Source organism: Paroedura picta, chromosome 11, assembly GCF_049243985.1.
Source record: "Paroedura picta isolate Pp20150507F chromosome 11, Ppicta_v3.0, whole genome shotgun sequence".
Lineage (NCBI taxonomy): Eukaryota > Metazoa > Chordata > Lepidosauria > Squamata > Gekkonidae > Paroedura > Paroedura picta.
The window spans coordinates 44,668,567-44,693,135 of record NC_135379.1 but is presented as its reverse complement, the minus strand read 5'-3'; the positions used below and the strand labels follow the sequence as shown (position 1 = coordinate 44,693,135).

The following is a 24,569-nucleotide window of genomic DNA, read 5'->3' as shown; positions in this document are numbered from 1 at the left end:
AGGAAGGAAGGACGGACGGACGGACGGACGGACGGACGGACGGACAACTAACAGGAAACAGATTCAAATGATGGACTGCAGTGGTAGAAAATGAGATCCAACCCTCCCCTTTCTCTCACTCACTCACACCCCTGCAACATAAAAGCCAGTGGTGTCATCCTGTTTGAGTTAGTCTAGGAATACGGAAGCCCAGGGTTAGATCCCCACTTTGCATGAAGTTTCCTGGGTGTCCATGGAACAGTGCCTCTTTCTCAGCCTAACTTGCCCCCACAAGGTTGTTGTTTCTCTCTCACCTTGTTCTTGGGGAAGCTGTCTCTTGTGACCACAAACCTGTGATGCAGCAACTAACTTCTGCCTGGAAGCAGTATATGTGCAAGCCAAAGCCTTGCATTGGGACTCAAAGTGTTTGGGGGGAGGGGTGGGGAGAAAGAGATTCAGGTGACAACCCCACTCTCTCAGCCTTCCCACATTCGCGGGCTCACCTGTGATGCAGCCTGCATCACACCTGCTTAAATGGGCCACTTCTCATTTTCCTGTGTGCAGAAGGCTGCCACTGGTGCAGGTGTGTCCGCAAGTGTGGGGAGGTCAAGTATTTAGAAGGGGAAAGACTTGTCATTGGTTACATTCCTCCGCATTGCAGAGGGGCCAAGTATCCCAAAATGACAGGAAAATGTCTTCTAGTGAAAAGTGCTGATATGATGCATCTTCCCATAAACCACAACTGCTACAAAATACAGTCAGAAAGAAGAACTGAGTCTGGATGACTAGAAAGCCCAGAAATTCCTAGATGAATACTTTGAGAAAGACCCTCTGTCTCATAAGGTTGGTCTTCTGTATTCCCATTGGCCATGGCTCTCCCCAAGGCTTCAGGCAGAGGTATTTCATGTCACCTGTAATGGGCCAAACTAGATGGTGCACTTGACCCAACTTGGCTCAGGAGCACATTGCAGAGGGAGTGGGGCCTTCAGCCTTCCTGCCCACAAGGGTTTCCATTGCCAAAATTCACCTCACTGTAGTGTTCCACGTGTTCTGACTGCAGCCCTTGGAGTGTAACAACAGAGCACAGAGGCCTCCATGGCTATTTCAACTTGACAAAACAACATGGGAGGGAAGACAGAAGCCCTTCCCTCCCCCGTGGCAGTCCTGAGCCAAACTGGGACCCTGGCCACTTAGAAATGTTAGTTCCCTGATGTTCTGTGTAACTGTGCTTCAAGTCAGGGAATCTTGACTTAGTCTTCTGTCGCGTCTGCCATTTTGTTTAGCCTTCCCAAACCGTTTTACCTGGAGATGCCAGAGACTGAACCTGAGACCTTCAGCCTGTAAAGTAGGCCCTGTTTCACAGAGCCATGGCCCCACCCCAAATATTCCCCAGGACCCGTGCCAATTCTACCCATAATGAATACAATTAAACAAGACCACCAGGAAGTCCTGGCCCGCCAATCTCCTGGAAACTGCCTTCCAAACTCCTTTTTCCATCAACATGGCTGTTCCATCGGCTGGTGATAAAATATCCACAGCTGAGGGAAAGCGTTCCATGCGTGCCCAGAAGCACTTTACTTGTCGCTCCAAATTCACATGCTCCAAAGCTAAGCCTACCCACATTGGCGGCCATTTCCAAAGCTGAGTTCACAGATTCTGGAGTTGCGCCCTGACTGTAAATCTGAAATGGGAAGTTGGAAATGGCTGAAGTCACATATTTATAAAATCAGATTCAATTAGGTGAGAAAAGTGCAATTTCTGTCATCATGTCATAAAAAAGATGCGCTTTTTTCCTTTCTTTTTTACCCCTCTCGGATCTACTGTAAGGGAGACCAGCCGGTATTGTTCCAGATAGCAGCTGTTTTCCATCAGCTTCATGGAGCAATCCAATTACTCGATGGTTTAGTGCAGTAACGGACTCCCACCTAATTTAATTTCTTTAGGTCTCTAAAGATCAATTGATCTGATTTGCCTCCCTCCCTGAAGGCTAGTTAGGGAAAAAAGCAGACTTAAATATCTGGAAATTAAATCCAAAGCTTTGTCCCACATTTACACTATTTAGGTCAACCCAAACACGGACAAACGTTTTGCCAAATGAGTGTTCTCTTGGAAGCAATGCACAGTAGAGGCGACCGGGGCGGCTCACCAGCCCCCCCCCCCATGCCCCAAATGACTTTCTGCTTTAGGGAGAGCATTTGTGAAACAGATTATCTGATTACGGGGGCTAATCAAATATCCACCTTTCAAGAAGGTGCGGCTGTGAACTTGCGAACAACCTGTGCCAAAGCATGTAAATGGACCAGATAATATTATTGCTTTCAGAAGTGGCATTTGAGACTCTATTAGCTTTGCAAGTTTATTTCAAGGTCCATTGTTCAATGAAGTTACTGAAACTGCACAATCCTTGGCTTTTAGCATATAGGAAGAAAAGGGAGAGCTTTCCTTGTGCTTTCAGTTCCCCAGTCTTATGGATTTGCCCCCTGGCCATTGGCAGGGGTGGGGTGGGGGGTTGCCAGATCCAGGCTGGAAACTCCTGGAGATTTGGGGGTGACACCTGGGGAAGACAGGGACCTCATAGGGGTACAATGCCTTAGAGGGCCCCCTCTAAAACATCTTTTTTCCCCAGAGGGACTGGTCCTACTGATCCAAGTCTGGAGATGAACTGTGATTCCAGGAGATCCCCAGATCCCACATGGAAGACGGCTCCCCTAATTTATTACTATAGTCTGTATAGTTTAGGCCAATAATATCAGAGCACTTCAGAGAACTAAGGTCTCCCGTGCGTAACAGGAAGCTAGGGCTGAAGTTTCACGGCAACATTTGTGTCCACCTGATTGAGATAATGTACATGGGGAAGAAATATTCACAGGTTTTGTAAACAAGCAAGTGTTATTTTGAGGATGTAATCTAAAGACACTGGGAAAAAAGGGTAGACAGTGTTTTACTGAACTGTAATCACAGTCATATGAAGAGAATGACATTATGAATCAAAACTATCTTGGATCTCAGAAGTCACATTATAAATCCACAGCTTGGACCTAAAGATGTTCCCTGAAAGAAGATTCTGTAGCATGGGCTGCATTCATAGGACTTACTGTCTGTTCAGAACATTATTTGATGTTATTAAAATAAGGAATTCACCATACAGGAAAGCAGAGAGCTCTTGGTGCTTTCGAATGCACTCACCACTTTGAGGCAACAGGAGGGGGGAAAAAAAGAATTCACATCCTGCCCCAGCATACAAATGAGTTACAAACTTGGGGTAAGCCTTTATTGATCCTATCCTGCCAACCAATTAAGAAAAAAATTACATATCTAAGAAATTGATTTCCCCCCCCAAAAAAAGAAACCCCCCTTCACAGGCTGTATCTGGCCTAATCATGACAGCCCATGCAAGCCCCAATCTAATCAGAGCTAAGCAAGTACTAGACTAGAGAACTCTTTTCCTGGACCCGTTTTGCCACAGAAAGTCACCACTCCCAAATGGTTTTTACCTCCACTGTTGGAAGTTTACAGCTCTCATAAGATTTCCCCAACGAGGCTAAAAACAGGCAGGGGGATGATTTTCAGCTGGAAAATGGGGTGAGAGGGGGGGGGAAAGGTAAATATTCCTTTCCACCTATGCCCCATCAAGTCGTATTCGGACTAGCAATTTAGTCTACAACTGCCAGCATTTAATCGTTCTGTTTTAATGCACATCAGACAATTGTTTTTAGAACTCAAAATCTGATTTCAGCACCAGGTCGTCCAATGTGAACAGTAAACATGCTCCTGGGGGCGGGGGGGGGGGGCAGTCCCTTTAGGTTTTCTGTTCTCCCTTCTTCTTCCCGCATAATCACTTCCTGTCCCCATTTGATTATTTCCTCTTTTCCCGGATTCACACATCGATGCAGGGAAGGGGCCCGAGTACTTTGTAGCTTGCCAGTGGTCATTGTGAGGACCTGCAAGACCACATCCTTCCATATACCCCAAGGAGAGAACTACCTAGGGTTGGGAGTTTTGGCTGCCAAAGTGGCCGTTCAAGCCCGAAGCAGCCAACGCTTCAGCGGCCAAAGCGGGGTCCAACCTGATGGCGCTTCCCAGGTCAAAGCAGCCTCAATTGTCATCAGCAAGGAGTAAAGTGTTTTCAGTCCTGGCCCTAATCCTCTGGAATGCCCTTCCAAGGGAAGTTCAGGCCCTGCAGTCTCTCTCCTTTTCTTCTGTCCAACATCCTAGGGAGGAGTTTCACAATTTTATCTCTGGCCTCTCATTAACAATGCTGACGCTTCACTTCTTAGACCAGGGATAGTCAAACTGCAGCCCTCCAGATGTCCATGGACTACAATTCCCAGGAGCTCCTGCCAGCATTCGCTGGCAGGGGCTCCTGGGAATTGTAGTCCATGGACATCTGGAGGGCCGCAGTTTGACTACCCCTGTCTTAGACGGTCGCCATATTGAGTAGGTTGGGTGGGAATGGGTTGTAATGCTTTTATTTTTATTTATTTAACTATAACAATAGTTTTTTTTGTTTAGCTCTTGTAATCCCCCCCTGAGCCTGCCTTTAGGTGGCAATGGGAAGGGTTAAAATCTGAAGAAGAAATAAATAGAATGGGGGAGGGGGGAAACATATACACTGCCCTAAACGCTTTGGGGAGATGCATGAGATACACTGCATTTTCAGCCTGGGCACCAAGGCCCTGTGACAAAACAAGGCCTCTCAACAGACACCTGGCTTTTTGGGGTCTGCCTTCGTCCCTCAGAGGAACATCTCGTGTATCAACCTATGGCCATAAAACATTATTTCCCCCAATGTCTCCCTTAGATTAGAAAAAGATGACCTAGGATGAACAAAGATGTGATTTTTTTTTTAATCTGTGTCTGTCAGGGTCCAAAGAGTGATGTGTGAGGGATGTGTTATGGTCTTGCCTCCTCTATAAAATGTAAGTGAGGGTCATTGGTCTGAAAGGGATCCCATATGAATTTTTCTGTGCACTTTAAGTGGTTTTGTAGTCTATGAAAGCTTCGGTGAGAATAACACTGTTGGTAGCATTTGGGGATACTCCTGTTTATATCAGGAAGAAGAGTTCAGATATTCAGCAGAGGCCCAGACCAGAGCTTTTGCTCTGAAATGAAAACTTCCCACATGCAAACAGGCCAGAAGAAGAAGAGGAGGAGGAGGAGGAGGAGGAGGAGGAGGAGGAGGAGGAGTTGCTTTTGTACCCCACTTTTCCCTACCCAAAGGAGTCTCAAAGCAGCTTACGATCACCTTCTCTTCCTCTCCTCATAACAGACACATTGTGAGGCTGAGAGAGCTCTGAGAGAACTTTGACTGGCTCAAGGTCACCCATCTGGCTGCATATTGAGGAGGAGTAGGCAACCAAAACCAGTTCTCCAGGTTAGAAATTGTCACTTTTAACCACTACAGCATGCTGGAAGAGTTTCCTTTCATAGACGGTGAAAGCATCACCCCCACCCCACTCAAAACCTCCATTAAGGATTCTGCAACAGGATCTTTCTGTGTATTTGAATTGGCTCCAATAGGCTTGAAACCCAGCAGATTCGGATTGTAAAGGCTTAGAAGTATTGGGAGTGAAAGGCAAATGTGAAAACGAGGCTGCCATCTATTTTGACAAAGTCCTACATAGGTCTATCGAATGGTCGAGAAGAAGCCCAGAAACGTGATGGAAGAACCAACGTAATTGCAGTAACCCTTTAAGAATCACATTCAAACAGTTGATAATAATTTGGAAAGAAGACGAGACCCCTTTTGTGCGACGGGATGGCTTTCAAATGCACTGCTTCATAAACAAGCTGAAAAGATACATTTCATCCCAGCTCTCCCTTTCCCCTCTTTATCTTATCAGGCCCCCAAAGTAAATAAAGTCCCCCATTACCTCTCAATATCAGTGAGTCTGGAAGAGTCCCGGAATCCTTTGGCAAATGGGTTGCTGTCAATTTTCAGCTTGGTTATCTGGAGGCAGAGAAAAGAACAGGACATCTGCTATCAATCATGTCGCTCACCAAGTGTGACCCAGACTGCCTCATCCTCACATAGTTCTTTGCTGAATTTCTACAAATTTGGTTTTATCTCACACGGAGGACTGGCTGCTAATATGGTGACACAGACTGACCCTTGGAATGACCGACTCAGCAAGGGCTTCTCTCTCTTTGAATTCTAGAATCATAGAGTTGGAAAGGGCCAGCCAGGCCGCCTAGTCCAACCCCCTGCTCATTGTAGGATCAGACTAAGTATCTGTCTATCAGCTGCTTAAAGATGGCCAATGAAGGGGAGCTCCTCCTTCCTTAGGCAGCTGATTCCACTGCTGAAATACTCTGGCTGTGAAAAACTTTTCCCTGCTATCTAGCCAATATTGTTCTACATGCAGTTAAAACCTATTATTGTGCGTCCTGTCTTCTGTTGCCAGCAAGAACCTTCCTTGCCCTCCTCTAAATGACAAAGACAGCAATCATGTCCCCTCTCCACCTCCTCTTCTCCAGGCTGAACATGCCCAAGTCCCTCAGGCTTTCCTCCTATGGCTTGGTCCCCAGGCCCTGGATAATCCTTGCCACTCTCCTCTGCACCCTCTCAATTGTGTCCACATCCTTTCTGAAGCGAGGCCTCCTGAACCAGCTGGCTGCATGGGGTGCCTCTCTTGGTCTTAACCTGGGATCTTCCCTATGGTCCCTCCTCTCTCTCAGCACAAGGCCTTCCACGGAGACGGATGTCTCTGCAGGTCTCTTCTGTAGAGCAGTGCCCGAATACTCCCACATGTGCCAGACCAGCTGGCTGTTTGCGCTGGGGAAAGTACTCTTTAGTTTAGATTTATTTCACTTCTTTTCATTGCAACCTGAATATGAATGGGATCTATTTGATTTACCATACATTTACCTCTTCTTCTTTTTGGCAAAATAATTTGTGGGAGATTTATTTACTGCACACAATATTATGGAAGAGCACAAATCTAAAAATTCTGGTTTGGTTTGGGGTTTGGAGCAGTCCCCCAGCTGAACCAAAATGAAGCCAAAATGTCCCAAATGGAGCTGACCCATTTTGGATTCCCAAAAGGGGGAGATTCCCCAAAAGAAGGGATACTGTCTAGCCATTTAACCCATTCCATCTTGCTTCCCCTGCTATTAAGTGTGTGTGTGAGTGGGGGGGGGCATTCAAACAGGTCAGCTGCAGACCCGCACTGTTCAATGGGCCAAACCATCAAACTGTTAAATGTTCAGGGAAGGCACCTTCCCCAAACATTAGTTTGGGGACTCCAAAATGGGCCACGCTCTTTGGTTTGTGACCTGGTTCATGCCCATTCCTACTCAGCATCATGCTTCTATGACTGGGCAAAATGCTTTTATATTAATCAAATAACCCAACAGAGTTTACCCTTGATGTCGTTCCATAACTGCAACACTTTATATGTTATTTCTCTTTTAAAAGCTGGGAGAGGTGGTAGAGTTGGTAATTCTGGTTTGGGAAATTCTTTGAGATGTGGGGTCCACTCTGGGGGGATAGTGGGGTCTGGTAGGAGGGGAAAGCTCAGAAGGTACAGGGTGCCAGAGATGTCTGTTGTATGCAGATCAGTTGCAATTTCAGGAGAACACCAGCCCCCCTCCCCTGGAGATCGGCAACTCTAAGGGAAGTATAAATCAGTAGGGAAAACAGGAGTTAGGGATGCTTGGCTCTTGTGACCCTTTCTTTCATACCGAGGGAAATGCCAATCACCACTTTGGGGTTGGGAGGAAAATTTCCTCCAGGTCAGTCAGGGATTCTGGGTTTTTGGAGGAGTGGGGTCATCTGGGCATGGAATTGGGGTCACTGTGGATGAGCAGGTAGTTACGAATTTCCTGCATTCTGCAGGGGGTGGGACTCGATGAACCTGGAGGTTCCTTCCAACTCTATGATTCTATGGAAATAAGCCAGTGAAAGAGGGATCAAGATGAGTCAGCAGGAAGTGATTCCGAGATTGTCCACTTGGTTCCCCAGCAATGCAGGTGAGTCAATCTGCAGGTAGGCTGCTTCCCCCCCCCTTCCTCTTCCACCGGTGCCCACTTTACCCCCACCCCCCATAGTGCTTCTGAAGGTCAGTGTGTTGTGTTTGCTATTTTGTGCGTTTCTTGCTCATACACAATTGTATTTTAGCCTTTCATCGCAAGCCACTTAGAGTCTCCAGCGCGGAGAAAGCGAGACGTAAAAGCTTAAATAAATAAGTGAACAGGGAGGGGTCGATTCTCCTCCGAGCATTTCACAAATAAATCGAGATAACGTCTGAAAGAAAGCTAGTAGGAAAATGAAATTTGACCTACCATTCAACTCTGTCGCAGTGGCTTGACTGCCTAACAAATGCGTGACCTTTAAATCTTAAATGTGAGATAGTTTGTTGAAAGTGTAATGTATTTAGCCCTTATCTAATAACCTGCAGAAATGTAATCAGGCCTCTTAAAACCAGCAGTGAAAGAAATGGCAAAAAACGAGAGGTTCCATTTTCATTAGTCATACGTAATACGACAGCAGCCATCTCTAGGAGTTCCAGAGAAGTTCCACTGGGAAATGCGGCAGGGTTTACGGGATGCGCCTAAGGATCAGACCAAGGCTTTCTAAAACTGATTCATCAAGGCAAACCCCCTTTTGTGCTCGGCTCCAGATTAGAGAGGGCCGTCATCCGCACAGGAACAGTCGAGGGGGGCCCACTCAGCAAATACATTCTGTTGTTCACTGGAATAATTAATTTACACGCCATTTACTTGCACGTAGGAAATTGGTTTATGAAACTGGGTTGGAAAACCTGGGATGTTTTGTCCTAGAAACAGCATCCAATCTCAGCTTATTTCCCTGCAAGGACGGGTGGCAACCTGTTTCTGCCTTTATCAACCAGCCAGAGGCAACTTATGGGCACCAAAGGACAGCAGGTGGGGAAGAATCCCAAACTGAGCTGCTGACCCACGTACACCTCTCTTCCATGTTGCTCTTCCATCAAGCAGGTAATGATGTCACCATTGTAAGGTTTGGTCCCCTCACGGAGGTAACAGGGATTCGAGTAACATTTAGTTGGTTAGTTAATCTGTTGCAAACCTTTTCGGCCAATTACAAAAGCTGCTCCCATTTAATCCGGCAATGGATTTTTTAAGTAGAAGAAGAAGAGTTGGGTTTTATATCCCGCTTTTTACTGTGCGAAGGAATCCCAAAGTGGCTTACAAACAACTTTCCCTTCCCCTCCCCACAACAGAGGAAGGTGAAGCTGAGAGAGCTCTAAGAGAACTTCTCTGTGCAAACAGCTCTATGGGGACTGTGACTAGCTAAAAGTCCCCCAGCTGGTTGCATGTGGAGAAGCAGGGAATCAAATCCGGTTCTCCAGAGCAGAGCCAGCTGCTCTTTAAGCACTACACCATGCTGACCCTGGCTCTATAAAGCCCCACTGAACATGGACCGAAGAGGCATCCCTTTCTCACAGAGATGAGCTCTTCTATAATTCATGGTGCATCATCTAAAAATAAGATTAGGGGGGAGGGACACAGTGACTGGTTTATTCCTAAGCAGAGGGGGTCAATTAGTGTGTGGCAAGTCATTTGGTTAACAGTCCACAAATGTCTCTTCCTGGAAGCTCAAATGACCAGACTCAGGCTATTATTCTTGGGTCATATCATGAGAAGGCAGGATCACTGGAAAAGACAATACTATTAGGAAAAGGAGGCAGGAAAAGAGGACGACACAACCTGGGAGGGATCAGCTCAGCCGAGGAAGCCACAGCTCTCAGTTTGCAAGAGGACATTTTGGAGGTCAGTAACTCAGAGGGTCTCCCTAAGTTGGATACGACTGGACAGCTCTACACACATGCATGTGCTACCAGCGTCTTTAACTGGATGGCAGCCCTGCTGGAAGCATGCCAGAGAATGCCCTCCAGCACCACCAGTGATCAGCACCATGAGAGAAGACATTGCAGGCTGTTTCATATGCAGGGCTCATTTCCCATACATGGCAAGTTGCACATCCATGCAAAGGTTCAGATCCTTGGGCTGCTCCCTCTCTCTCAGTCCCTCTCACTCCCCCTGCTGTGAAGGACTGTTTGAGGACAAAATGGGAGAGAACCATGTATACTGTCCTGGGTTCCTTGGTGCAGGGAAGGGGAAAACAGCAGCACCTTAAATCTTACAATCATAGAATAATAGAGTTGGAAGAGGCCTCATGGGTCATTTAGTCCAACCCCCTGCACTATGCAGGACGCTCACATCCCAATCGCTCATCCACTGTAACCTTCCACCCCCTTAAGCTTTCACAGAATCAGCCTCTCTGTCAGATGGCTATCTAGCCTCTGTTTAAAAATTTCCAAAGATAGAGAACCACCACCTCCCGAGGAAGCCTGTTCCACTGAGAAACTGCTCTAACTGTCAGGAACTTCTTCCGGATGTTTAGATGGAATTTCTTTTGAATTAATTTCATCTCATTGGTTCATCTCATTGGTTATAAATACTTGAAAATGGTTTTCAGATCCCCTCTCAGTCATCTCTCTAGGCTAAACAGACCAAGCTCCCCCAACCTTTCTTCATATGTCTTGGTCTCCAAACCCCTCACTATCTTTGCTGCCCTCCTCTGGACACGTTCCAGTTTGTCTACATCCCTCTTCAACTGGAGTGCCCGAAACTGAACACAGTACTCCAAGTGAGGCTGAACCAGAGCAGAGTAAAGTGGTACCATCACCTCCCGTGATCTGGACACGATACTCCGTTTGATACAGCCCCAAATCCTATTTGCCTTTTTAGCCACTGAGTCACACTGCTGACTCATGTTCAATGTATGGTCTACTAAGACTCCTAGATCCTTTTTGCACATGCTACTGCCAAGACAAGTCTCCCCCATCTTATATAGGTGTATTTGGTGTTTCCTACCTAAATGCAGAACTTTACATTTGTCCCTATTGAACTTCATTTTATTCAGTTTAACCCACTTCTCGAGCCTATCAAGATCATGCTGTATTCTGACGTTATCTTCAGTTGTGTTTGCTACCCCTCCCAGTTTAGTATCATCTGCAAATTTAATAAGTATGCCCTCTAATCCCTCATCCAAATCATTTATAAATAAGTTGCACAACACAGGCCCCAGGACAGATCCTTGCGGTACTCCACTTGTCACTCTTTTCCAAGAAGATGCTGAACCATTAACAAGTACCCTCTGGGTACGATTTGTCAACCAGTTATTGATCCACCTGACAGAATTAGGATCCATACTGCATTTTACCAACTTGTGAACAAGAACATCGTGTGGAACCTTATCAAAAGCTTCACTGAAATCCAGATAAACATATGTCAAGATGTTGACTGATAATATTTTGCAGAGGTGGCTAAATTCTCCAGATGTTCATGGACTACAATTGCCATGAGCCCCTGCCAGCACCATGCTAGTAGGAGCTCCTGGTCATTGTAATTCATGGATATCTGGAGAGCCACTGCGGATATATTGTGTGGGGATTTGGCTTAGCAGGAGAGCTTCTGCCCAGCTTGCAGAAGGTCCCAGGTTCAGTCCCCAACATCTTTCATTAAAGGTTAAATAATAGCGGACCAGAAAGGAGATTTCTGCATCAGAATTCTTGCAAGTTCTTGTGCGGATGGTGTGATGCCATGGGGAAAAGGGTGAATGCAGTCTTGCAGTCAGAACGCAGTCAACAGGGGCACCACATCAGAATTATAAGATGTCATAGTCCTGCTGTATACCACATTGGTCAGACTGCATCCGGAGTCCTGTGTGCAGTTCTGGAGGCCTCACTTCAAAAAGGATGTGGACAAAATTCAGAGGAGAGTGATAAGAATGATCCAGAGCTGGTGGACCAAGCCCTCTGAGGAAAAGCTGAAGGTCTTGGGAATATTCAGCCTGGAGAAGTGGAGGTAGAGAAGGGACAGGATGGCTCTCTTTAAATATTTGAAAGGTTGCCACTTGGAAGGGGACAGGGAAAGGTTCCTGTTGGCAGCAGAAGACAGGAACCACAGTCAAGGGCTTAAGCTACTTGTAGAATGGTACAGGCTAGATATCAGTCTAGTTCAATGGTGGAATTGGCTGCCTAAGAAGGTGCTGAGCTTCCTCTCACTGATGGTCTTCAAGCAGCGGCTGGACAGATACTTATCACAGATGCTTTAGGCTAGTCCTGCACTGAACAGAGGGTTGGACGAGATGGCTTGACTGGCTCAGCTCTATGATTCTGTCCATCTGAGAAGACAGTACCAACTTTGAAAGACCAATGGTCTGTCAAATAAGGGTTTGTGGTTCAGTATTTAACTTGGCATACAGAAGGTCCCAGGCTCAACCCCTGCATCCCCAGTTGGAAGCACCCAATCACGGGTGATGTGAGAGAGGTTTAACTATGTCTCTGGCTAGCCATGGCCAGTCAGAGTAGACAAGAGAGACCAGGATAAACCACGAGTCTTAGTATGAAAGGTGTTTAGCGTGTTTGTTGCTGTAAGAAGGAGCCCTTGATCAGGAACAATATCTCTTTAAGTGTGGTCCTTCTGTTCTATATTGCAGTTTTCAACAACTGCCAACAACTGCTTTAGAGAACATCCCAGGGTTTTGCAAATGGGAGTAAATAAACAGAAGTGGTGCATTTTCATTTGTCAAAACTGAGGGTGTTGCCACTATCAGGCGGGTGACTAGTCTGGCTGCATGGGTTTGCAAGAGAATTCTGTAGGGCAAAACCAGACTCTGGAAAGTAGCTTTAAAAGGACCATTCTCTTCCGTCTTGTGGGGCTCCCCACTCAGGACCTGCCTCTGCCTATTGTCAGTTCTCCTGGCCCCAGATCCAGCTGCAACTGCTTCTCCCACACATGTCAATCCTTAATCAGAAAGCTCCGAGGAGTCCGTATGTCAGCAAGGTGTTAGAAAATGTTTGCCTCTCCCCGATATAAGTGGTCGTCTTGGGATTCTCCAGCAACACCTCCCCAAATGGCTCACATGGAAAAATTTTGCGGAGGATCAGAGAAGAGTCTCTCCTGACAAGGCTCAGAAGACATGTCAAAAAGCTTTTCAGAGGGATACCAAGCAAGAATCCCGAAGCTGTCCTTCCTCCAAAGTGTTCCACTTAGATACCATTGCAAAGCCCACTCCAGAGATGTCATTGTCCCCCCGGGGCATTTTAGAAAATGTTCCAAAAGCTTTTGCAAATGCTCCTTGCAACACCTTTGGGGAGAATCTTCCGCAGCTTCCACAACGGCGAAACAACTGGACAAGAGCGTGCACGAGTCTGACATGATAGCAACTCCTCAGCATACAATTTTCATAGAATCATAGAATAATAGAGTTGGAAGGGACCTCATGGGTCATCTAGTCCAACCCCCTGAGGATTTTGGGAGAAGGGAAGACGGTTCCTTTCCAGGAAATGTTTTAAACAGGACCTGAACTCTCATAACTGAAGGACTTTCACTTTCTGAATAAAAACTAGAAGTGCCCTTTATTTATATTACTAAAAAAGAGCCTCCTTATTAGACCATGCAAAGTTGAGTTCCTGTCCCCAGCAGAGCCTCCATGTCCCTGATCCTGATGTGTGTCCTGACCAGAATGAAGCCCTCCTGCAGCAGCAAACTAGGCAAAGATGTGACAGGATGGTGAGTGACTCCTCTTTCCCTCTCCCCGACCATAGTGCCTAGTTATCCCTGGCCTCTGGAAAGCTCGCTTGACCTCAACCAGGGCCAGAGCTTTCTCCATCCTGGCCTCCATCTGGTGGAATGAGCTCCTGGAGGAGATCAGAGCTTAAACAGTTCTGATGGGCCTGCAAAAGGGAGCTCTTCCACCAGGCCTTTGGTTGAGGTCGACCTGAATTCAGTCACTTCCTATTGGCCCCTGAGCCCTTCTCCCATGAGAACCACCACCAACGTGTCCATCCTATGGGGCCATCAATATGTTACAGTTAAAACTGGATGTTCTCACTATGTTTGTTCCATTATGTTACTGATCTCCTGTTATGACTCTTTCACTACTGTTCAATTTATCATGTTATCTGTACTGTTTTATTCCAGTTCCATGTAAACTGCCCTGAGCCTCAGGGGAGGGCAGCATGTATATAAACAAACAAACTGGCTTCTAAGACAGACAGAAGAATTTACTCCTTCCGTCAAAGAGTAATTAACTTATGGAATATGCCACCATGGGACATAATAGTAGCTACCACTTTGGTCAGCTTTGAAAGGGAATTAAATAAATTGATGGAAGGCAAGCCCATGTTTTGGTTGTCCACCACAATGATGATGTGGAAGGAAACTATGTGCCCCAGCAATGAACCCCTCAGAACCACTGGAGATGGTTGATCATTTAACTTGGGGACCTTCTGAGAGCATCTGATTGACCATGGTGGGAAAGAGGATGGACCACTAGTCTAATTTAGTACAACCCAATATATGAGCTAGTGTAGGGCAGTGGTATAAAGTGGCGGATTAAAATCTGAAGAACCAGGTTTGATTCCCCACTCCTCCTCCACATGAAACCTTGGGCCAGTCCAAGGCTGCCAGCGGCCCTCCCGTGTTCTCCACAGAGCTGGAGCAGAGAGCAGGCCAGGCATCCTGGAGCAAGGGGCTGCACCCTGGCAGGGTTATGACATAGAATCATAGAGTTGTAAGGGTTCTGGTCCGTCCCTCTGGGGCAAGAGAGAACAACTCTGCTCCATCCTCTATATGGCAGCCTTTTAAATTCATTTAAAACATTCAGCCCTCGCCTCCACACGATAGCCTTGCAGCCTTTACCTCAGACTGACGTTCCCAATAAACACGCAGGCAACACTTACCAGCTGGTTCTGGTAGGCCGTGACCGCCGTAAACACCGTCTCTGGAAATACAAACGTCCTAAATTCTTCTGATTTCAGGTTCAGCAAGGAAGCCGTGTGGTCTTTCTTCTTAATGATGTGCACCCGGGGCTGATACTTGTGCATCGAGTTCAAGATGATCTGGAGAAAACAAAGAAAGGAGGTTCAGTGTTCGGCTGTAGTGCTCCTCTCTTTTAAAAATATCTTGCGTGTTCTTTGGCTCTGTCCCGGACTTTCACTTGTTTTACACCTGGCACCTCACCTCTTCCGGCTTCACTGTTTCTTATATTATACTCAGACCGGCATGTTTTAGATCAGTGGTTCTTAACCTTCCTAATGCCGCGGCCCTTTAATACAGACCCTTTAATACAGTTCCCCCAACCATAAAATTACGCAAGTGTTCTTTCACAGAAATTAAACCAAAACCGACCTAGGGCATGAAGATCCATTGTTCATGATTATATGTAAATTGGTTTTTTCCCCTGGGGTTTCTCAGTTCAGTTCTGCCTCTTGTCCCACCATGCTGTTCTCACTCTTTTCTGCTGCTCCAAACATACTGATGCTCAATCTTGATCTACCCTGCAGGGCCGTTGTGTGGCACCTGCAGGAGGACCGGCAACAGTGGTGGCGCTCCCCCCCCCCCGGCCAAGCTGCTCGCCCTGCCATGACCCCTGTGAAAGGGTCGTTCAACCCCCAAAGGGGTCCCGACCCCCAGGTTGAGAATCATGTTTTAGATTGTGCAGGATTCTTGCACTCTGGTCCAGAAGAACAGAAAGCCCTATGGTTCTCAAGTGATCTACCATGTCATAAGACCTATCATTAAAGCTGGGAAGATGAATACAGTGGAGAAAAGAAACTAGAATGGATTACAGTATGACAGAATGCAAGGGAGGGATGCCATTTTGGGGGTGAGGGGTGGGAAATACATGTACATAAAATCCCCCTGCATAACAGAGAACTGTTATGCTAGAGACATTGCACGCTAGAGACATTGCACAAAGCTGCAGGCTGGAGTCTGATTCAGGGCAGGTTGCCCCGCCTCTTTCTGCTACCGCACAGGGGAGCATTTGGCCCGGTCAACCTCATTCACCCCGGATTTGTGCTCCTGCATAGAAACCGTGGCAGTGAACTTTCAGGATAGAGCCTTTGGCTTTATGATAGGCATCCTTACTTGTTTGTTTGTTTTACTTGCAGGAACTTTCTGTTTTACTTAGAAAGGCATTCAAGAATGTGAGGGGGGCACTGTGGCAACAGTGAGAGATGGGCCACTGGCCTGACCCAGCGTGGCACAAAATGATTTCTTTCTTTGCTGCAAATGATGAGACCATCGGAGGTCATACGCCAGATTAAAGAGCCTTTGGATAAAATTGTAATGGAGAAAAGTTGTGGTTCTTTCTTGGGCATGGCCCTGTAACCTGCCAACAGGTTGGCAGGGCTACAGCTGCTGGTTTGCAACATGCTCCCTATATCTGTCACTTGAACAGGCTGCTTCCTTCCTTCCATCTGCAGATACAGCTAGGAGATCCTGGCTAGGGAATCTGATCCATGGCGCCCATCAAAGGCAGAAAACAGTTGTGTCAATCTGCTCTGGTTTGGGTACAGAACAAGAGACCTCCTAATATAAATCCACCCTGAAGGACAATCTACACACGGTCAGCCCCTCGCTCTGGTTCTCTGCCACCCAATCTGTTGTTTCATTCTGGGCACCTCAAAGAAACAAAAGACAAGCAGGGTTTTTTTTTTTTTTTGGTGGGGGGAGAAGTAATATAGCAGAGTCCTAATCTAGCTCTGTCTGCTTCCCAGCTGCAGTTCTGACAACTCCTAGGGCATCTTCCTGCACAGTTATTCAACCAGCCAAACATGGTGAACACTGAGAGCGACAACAGAATCATCACAAACTGCAGAACTATTCAAAGCAGTGCGCGGTGGCAAAATATCAATACGTATCCCAACACACTAGGTGGCTTTGGTACTCTGGAGGGAAAGGGGAGGGGGGATAAACACAACATGGGCAGGTCTTTAGAAAAATCATTTACAAAGAGACTAGAAGGGGGGGGGGGATAGATTACTTCACCCAGTGACCACAGTTTATCAAAGCCTGGCATTAAGCAACTAGTGGTGAGGAGGGAGCTGAGCATTTAGGGGGCCTTGACAGAAAAGGCTCTGTCTCTCGCAGCCGCAGAAGGCAGAGGGACACCCGGGAGAGCCAAGGACCAAGGATAACACCTGGACAGGCTCACCTGGCTGCAGCTGTTCCTTTAAGGATGCTTGTGCCCTATCAAGTTGGGCTGTCAAAGATAACTTGGAGATGCCAGGTAGCGGGGTGGCCACCAGTGCAGGGAGGGCGTGAGTGTGTTTTTGACATCCACCTCTTGCACCCAGAGGGCAGGGGAATCTTCAACATGGAGATCAGGAGGTACACAGGTGGCCCCTACCTGTGCCTCAAGCCATGGGTCAAGAAAGGAGGGGCAGAGCTTGTTGGGGGTGGGTGGCAACAGGAGAGGAGGAGGGAGGGGTGCAGGAAGAGGAAACCCGTTTCCACCCCTCGGGGAGGACAGCAGAAAGGAAAGTGGGTGTGGAGAGGGATCATTTTGGACGCATTGTTTTCCGTCCCCACCAGGCAGGCTGCCGACTCACGTGACCGTGCTGATCCAGCTCGTTATTTGTTAGCTTCACTTTCTCAAAGGACACCATCTGCTTCAGCAATTGTTCGCCGGTGAAAGGAGAATCAGGGTGCACATACAGCCTAGAGAGACAATGGAAACAAGGTCCATCAAGCCAGCAGGAAAGGCTGCTCACCACTGGTCACAAAGCAGCCCTGCAACAAGAACTAGGCTTATGAAGAAGAACAAGAAGAAGTTGGTTCTTATATGCCACTTTACTCTACCAAGAGGAGTCTCAAAGTAGCTTACAATTGCATGCCCTTGCTCTCCCCACAACAGACACCCTGTGAGGTAAGTGAGTCTGAGAGAGCTTTTGACAGGACTGCTCTGTGAGAACAGCACTATCAGGGCTGTGACAAGCCCAAGGTCACCCAGCCGGCGGCATGTGGAGGAGGAGGAGCGGGGAATCAAACCCAGCTCACCAGATTAGAAGCCACTGCTCTTAACCACTACACCAATGCCCCTGTCCCTCCTGGTTTGGGGCAACCATGCCAGATAAATTGACTGTAGAACAGCCAGGGGGGTGGAATGTTGGTGGGCAGTGCCCTCCAGTTGCAGAGAACATACAGTGACCCTGCAGGGTTTTTCGAGGCCAGGAGTGGCTTGCTGCTGCCTGCCTCTGGGTAGCAAAGTCTGGCCTTCCTGGGTGGTCTCCCATCAACAGGCCAGCCAAGGCCAGCCCTGCTGAGCTTCCGAGAAGATTGGGATAGCCGGTGGGCCATGAGTCGTTTGCATGATGCTACGGCTACTCAAATCTAATCTCGTAAAATGCAGGACGGTTTGGGAACTAACCATAGGTCGCCTGTTCTGAGCACACCGAAGGGAGAGCGACAATAAGCAACATGCTCTAAATCTAATTCCTGCATTCCTAGAAGGGTCAGACATTGCTGCGTTTTAGGGAATTCTACGGTCTTCTCTTCCGTGAGGCCAAATTGGGTGTTATTTTCAAGCCAAAATGAAGCTCTAGGCCAGGGGTGGGCAAACTGTGGCCCTCCAGATGTCCATGGACTCCGTGGATGTCCATGCATTCGCTGGCAGGGGCTCATGGGAATTGTAGTCCATGGACATCTGGAGGGCCACAGTTTGCCCACCCCTGGCCTAAGCCTTAACACAACCAGTCTGTCCAACCATAAGCATTTCAAAAAGAAAGTTAAAACTGTGATGGTCATCAGGGTTTCCCCCTCTGACTCTACTCCATTTTGATGCCCACCCCAAGGTGCTATAATACTATAATGTTACTATAAATGTTACTACTATAACGTTACTATAATGATGTTACCTGTATCATTTTCTTGTTTCATGTATACCACCCTGAGCCTTCAAGGAGGGCGGTATATAAAATAAAATAAAATAAAATAAAATAAAATAAAATAAAATAAAATAAAATAAAATAAAATAAAATAAAATAAAATAAAATAAAATAAAATAAAATAAAATAAAATAAAATAAAATAAAATAAAATAAAATAGTCCAGTAGCACCTTTGAGACCAACAACGATTTATTCAGGGTGTGAGCTTTCGAGTGCTTGCACTTGAAAGCTCACACCCTGAATAAATCTTTGTTGGTCTTAAAGGTGCTACTGGACTCTGATTTTATTGTGCTCCTTCAGACCAACATGGTTTCCCATATAAATAAATAAATAATAACTGTAGGAAAGTTTATTCTCAGGGTTGAGGCACCTGTATAGACCAAGAGCCTTGCAGGTAGGGTGGCTGCAGTGAGCCAGACTGCTCCTTCTTTGGGAGAGGCAGAAAGAAATGGCTTTTTCCCCTCCTCACTTCAAGTCACCCAACCTATGAGGCTATTCACTCATGTGGGCTCCTCGACCCAGGGTCAGAGAGGAGGGAAAGCAGGAGGAGGGAAAGCAGGGATGGGGCCACAATTGCCTGAGTGCCTTCTCTTGGCACTTCATGAACTCTGGTGCTCCACATACAAGTCATTTAGCTGCCTAAGTTGATCCCTCTCCCTGGGAGATCCTCATACAACTCAAGACTTTGCAGCCAGCAGAAAGCACGTGAATGAAGCCGGTTCAGAGACGGTGAACTTCTTTTTGCTAATATGATATATCTCTAAAGGAAGGAAGCGCATCTGTTCGATACAGGCTTGCTATGCATAGAATTCTATCACAGAATGCGCTGGAGAGAAACAACCAGACAGGTAATTAAAAAAAAATATTACCAATAAGTCATTTTGCCCTCTCCTAGTTCATGCAGGCTAGGATTTAATAAGGGGTTAACAGCAAGCATGGTTCATACTGCCAACGGAATTAATCAACACTCAACACCCGGCCTTAAAGAAACAAAGAAGAAGAGAAAACAGAACTGCTCAAAGCAATAGAAAACTTAGGTACAAGCTCGGACTCATAAGGCCGCCATTTCTTTCCAGAGACTCAGCTGGCTTGCATAGCTTTCCAAACTAACCTGCCGTCTGTGCTGAGAAACCCTTTTAAAAGTTTCACAATGGATTTTATTTTTACAAAGGAATTTTGACCTGCACATTCACAGCAAAGGGGGGGGGGGGAGAGGAATACTGCTTTGCATGTTGACAGCAGGAAAAGAAGGATTTAATGGTCATTGGGAGTGAAGCTGTATGAATGGAAATGCTTTCAACCGATTATTGCATAATCCTCCTTAATTTCAACCTTGGCAGTCTCAGTCCTAAAAGTTATTTCTACACATAAAGGATGCAGGGAACGCCTGAGGGTATGGATGTCACCATGGCTTATGTTCAGACATCATTTCTCTTTGGATGGGGGGGAGTCGGTTATTTAAGTCAACTTCTGCACGTGGCTTTCTGAAATCAACAAGTTAAGTTCATGTGACCGAGCCCTGAAATAACACACATCCCCTTCTCATCACCTATAAGGGGTATCAACGGAAACCAGGGAGCAAGCGGTGGGTTTAAAATCACGCAAACGTCAAACTATTTATGATAAACAGCATGACTGCCTCGGATTGCAATAGCAGGTTTTAGAGTCACCTCGACGTTTGGATCAATGTTTTGTGCAGCTCAGTTCTATGTGCATTTCCTAAGATTTCGGTGATGGATTGCTCCCAAATTAGGAGGCATGGAATTGTCACCCCGGAAAAAGATAAACACGGGACGGATCTCAGATAACTCAGAACAGGAAAAAGAAAGACCTGTCCTTATGACGTTAAACAATAATAAAGAATGTTTTCAAACAATGTCTTTTCTTGAGTTTACTTTTAGTTTATTTGATTCCAAGGACGTCAGCCAGAATGGTTTTCTGGATGAACTCCATTTTCTGCTATCTTTTCCTTAGTGGCGAGTCCTCAATATAAGTAATAATATAAATTGGCCAATGACTCAAAATGGCATGGAAATCCTGGTCCAAAAAGACAATCTCCACACCATTGTGAGCTACTGGCCAATTTATATAGGGCCAATACAGGAAACTGGGTTTATTCCATTGGGACTTGCAAAGAACTCCAGAAAAAGCCTGCTTAGTGTTGTGGATAAAAGGGGTGGCCTTTAATCTGGAGAGCCGGGTTTGATTCCCCACTCCTCCTCCACATGCAGCCAGCTGGGTGATCTTGGGCTAGTTATAGTCCTGATAGAGCTGTTCTCACGGAGCAGTTTCTCTCAGAGCTCTCTCAGCCCCACCTATCTTCCAGGGTGTCTGTTATGGGGAGAGGAAGGTGCTTTGAGACTTCTCGTGGGATATAAAACACTAGCACTGCCGTTTCTTCTTCCTCTTCTTCTTCCTCTTCGGCTCGAGTCCAGATGTTCTACTGCAGACCAAGATGGCTTTCCTCTGAAACCCTCCCAGACCAAAGTTCCCTAGGGAGGAAGTCCTTGCTAGCCTTGTCCTGCTTTGGGACTCCTCCGTGCTCTCTTCTGTCCCCCGGCAATGATTCACCAGAATGATATCCATTAACACAATGAACTTGGCTCCCGGATCCACGCTCAAAAAGGGAACCTGAATGGTCCATCAGGGCCTGGATCTCTACAAGCAGGTTGTTCCACCAGGTGGGAGCTAAGGCCAAGAAATCTCTGGCTCTAGTGGTGGCCAGCTGGATTTCTCTGGGGCCAGGGATTGCCAAGAGGTTGGTATTTGCAGAACATAAACCCTTCAAGGGACATGCTGGAAGAGGCAGTCCACTAAACAACCAAACTCCCGGCCACTCCTTGAGGCACCCTGTGTGGGATGGGCATCTGGCAATAGTTTTAGAATGAGAGGAACCTGGGAAAGATGCTATCGTTTTCACCATTTTAGTTCACAACAGTGGTGCCTGAGGAGGACTCCCTTTCAGGACTTGAGGAGGACCTGCAACTCAAATGTGATTGTGTCATATCTTTAAAAAAAGGCAGGAACTCAGACCCAACTAGTGTACGCTGTAATGCATGAAGTAACTATCCAGTTTATACAGAATAAAGTTACCCACTGCAGGAGGAGGAGGAGGAGGAGGAAGAAGAGTTGGTTCTTATATGCCACTTTTCTCTACCTGAAGGAGTCTCAAAGTGTCTTACAGTTGCCTTCCCTTTCCTATCCTTTTCACATTCCTAGTTACAAAATCAACCCAGGTCATTAAATGTACCATTAAGCTGAATTTGAGAAAATATTCGTCTTACTCTAACTGCTGACCAGAGGTCTAAATTATTATTTCTGCAGAAGAAGAAGAAGAAGAGTTGGTTCTTATATGCTGCTTTTCTCTATCCGAAGGAGGCTCAAAGCAGCTTACAGTCGCTTTCCCTTTCCTCTCCCCACAACAGACACCCTGTGAGGGAGGGGAGGCTTAGAGGGCCCTGATATCACTGAAGAACAACAACAGTTGGTTCTTATATGCCATTTTTCTCTACCCAAAGGAGTCTCAAAGTGGCTTACAGTCGCCTTCCCTTTCCTCTCCCCACAACAGACACCCTGTGAGGTGGGTGAGGCTGAGAGAGCCCTGAGATTACTGCTCGGTCAGAACAGCTTTATCAGTACTGTGGCGAGCCCAAGGTCACCCAGCTGGCTGCATGTGGGGGAGCGGGGAATCACACCTGGCTCACCAGGTTAGAAGTCTGCGCTCCTAGCCACTACACCAAGCAAATGTTTCAAATGGGTGCATCTTGAGGCAGGGACATCAATCAAGAATGGACTCACCTTGCTGGCAAAGGAGGGTCAGCTTTGCCCGCTACCAGCCACGAAGACCTGTGGTAGGCATATCGGTATCTTTTATTGTCCACCGGAACGATATCCATGAGCACGATGAACTTGGCTTCCGGATCCACACCCGAAAAGGAAACCCGAATGGTCGGAAACATTCTCCTGGAATAAACAGAAGCAAAGGAGGAGATCGGTATATACAAATAAGACCCTGGTGATTTGGTGGGGTGGGGGATAGAGCCCCTTTGCAAATGATCCGAAGCAGACCTGAACTGCAGGGCCACCAGAGAGAAAGGGAAATTCCAAACATGCCTGAATATATTTGTTTGGTAAGGCTGGAAAACAAGCCAAAAATGTTCCCAGTAAGAGTTGGGGAATTGAAGCCACTCTGCATTTGAAATACTTTCTGTCTTTCTTGTCTATTAGTCATGTGGCCCCCAAAGCAATGTGAAAAATAGCATTGCCAAGGGGCTGGCCCTTCTCCCCTTCCTTCCAGCTGCATGCTGAACCAGGAAACAACTGCGAGGAGAAGAAGAGCTGTTTTTTGTACCCCACTTTTCACAACCCGGAGGAGACCCAAAGCGGCATGCAAAGACCTTTCCCTTCTTCTCCCCACAACAGACACCCTGGAAGGTAGCTGGGGCTGGGAGAGCTCTAAGAGATCTGTGAGAACCGTTCCAAGAGAATTAGCCCAAGGCCATCCAGCTGGCTGCATGTGGAGGAGAAGGAGTGGGAAATCAAACCCAATTACAGTCCAACAACTCTGAATCACTACACCCCATGGCTCTCAATCCCTTTGTCTGTTCCAACTTGAATCTCTCTGTCTGTTCCGCTCTGGACCAGGACCCTAATGACAAAATCACATGGGCTGAATAAAACGAAGAGTCAATACAATAAGAGTGTTCATGGCCCTGCTTATGCTTCGCTGGGGAGGGGGGCACAGGATTTGCTCTTCGAAAATATACAGACAGGAGAGCGGGAATAGGGTTATTTATTTATTCATTTAATTCAAGGCATTTGAACCCGGTCTTTCTCTGCCCCCACTTCCCGCAGGGCGACAAAGATCCCCAGTGTGCCCCAGTCTCCTGTGGATTTGTTTTCATAAGAAAACCAAAGGCAGAAGCCAGCTCTCCCTCCAGTTTGGCTCGAGAAGAAGGAATTAAAGCAGGAAAAGGCGGCCTCGTGGGGTTCAACCACTGTCACTGTCTAAACGATGGGTAGTCAAACTGCGGCCCTCCAGCTGTCCATAGACTACAATTCCCATGAGCCCCTGCCAGCGTTTGCTGGCAGGGGCTCATGGGGATTGTAGTCCATGGACATCTGGAGAGCCGCAGTTTGACTAGCCCTGGACGGATGCCATGCAGGCAGGTGTAACTTCTGTAGTGTCCTACATGGCCCCTGGCCCAGTGCTGTTCACCCCGGAGGTAGCTGGCCATTTCAGAGAGAGATCAACCCCCGAGTGACAAAGACTCAGCACCCTCCCAAGCTTCAGGAATTTGGCCCAGCAGAAATGCCAGGACTAGGGTGGAGGCAAGGAATGAGGTCTTCTTCACCATCCCACCACCAAGGTTCACTTCCTCCAATAAATTCCTGGGGCCGCCCTGGATGAAATGCATTGAGGGGCTTGCTTGGATTGTGGTCTCTATGCTGCTGTACTTGGCTCCTTGCAAGGAGGAGCTGATTGGGTCCTTTCTGCACGGAGAATCTTTACGCTCTGCTTCAGCACTTTCTGATGGGGCAGAATCCCAATGCATTGGTTAGATTCAGGGGGGCCGCCGTGTTGGCCTGAAGTAGCACAAGGCTGGAGTCCAATGGCACCTTTCAGAGCAACAAAGATTTAGTCAAGGCATGCCCATCATGACAGGCCAGTCGGCGATTGCCTGATCTGTGCGTTTTAGGAATGGGCAAGCCTTCTGTAAGTAAACAAGCCTTCTGTAAGTAAATCTATGACCTTGCAATTTCTGCTCTCTGACAAAGACCCAGAGATAACCATTTTAGTTGCCAGAGTTTTAACTAAGATGCTTTTATAATATGCTGCCTACCTTGTATTTTATCTTTTATAA

The 24,569-nt window shown here is 46.9% G+C and overlaps 1 protein-coding gene across 1 annotated transcript in view; it reads right to left on the bottom strand.

Annotated features, from left to right (window-relative positions):
• The window catches only part of TBX20 (T-box transcription factor 20), a 47,394-nt gene that overhangs the window by 14,320 nt on the left and 8,505 nt on the right, over positions 1 to 24,569 (bottom strand). Inside the window, exons 3-6 of the mRNA XM_077302919.1 lie at positions 22,504 to 22,668; positions 17,370 to 17,478; positions 14,715 to 14,873; positions 5,853 to 5,929 (exon numbers count right to left, since the gene is read on the bottom strand). Coding sequence (XP_077159034.1) covers positions 5,853 to 5,929; positions 14,715 to 14,873; positions 17,370 to 17,478; positions 22,504 to 22,668 — 510 coding nt within the window. The remainder of the gene's footprint in view (positions 1 to 5,852; positions 5,930 to 14,714; positions 14,874 to 17,369; positions 17,479 to 22,503; positions 22,669 to 24,569) is intronic.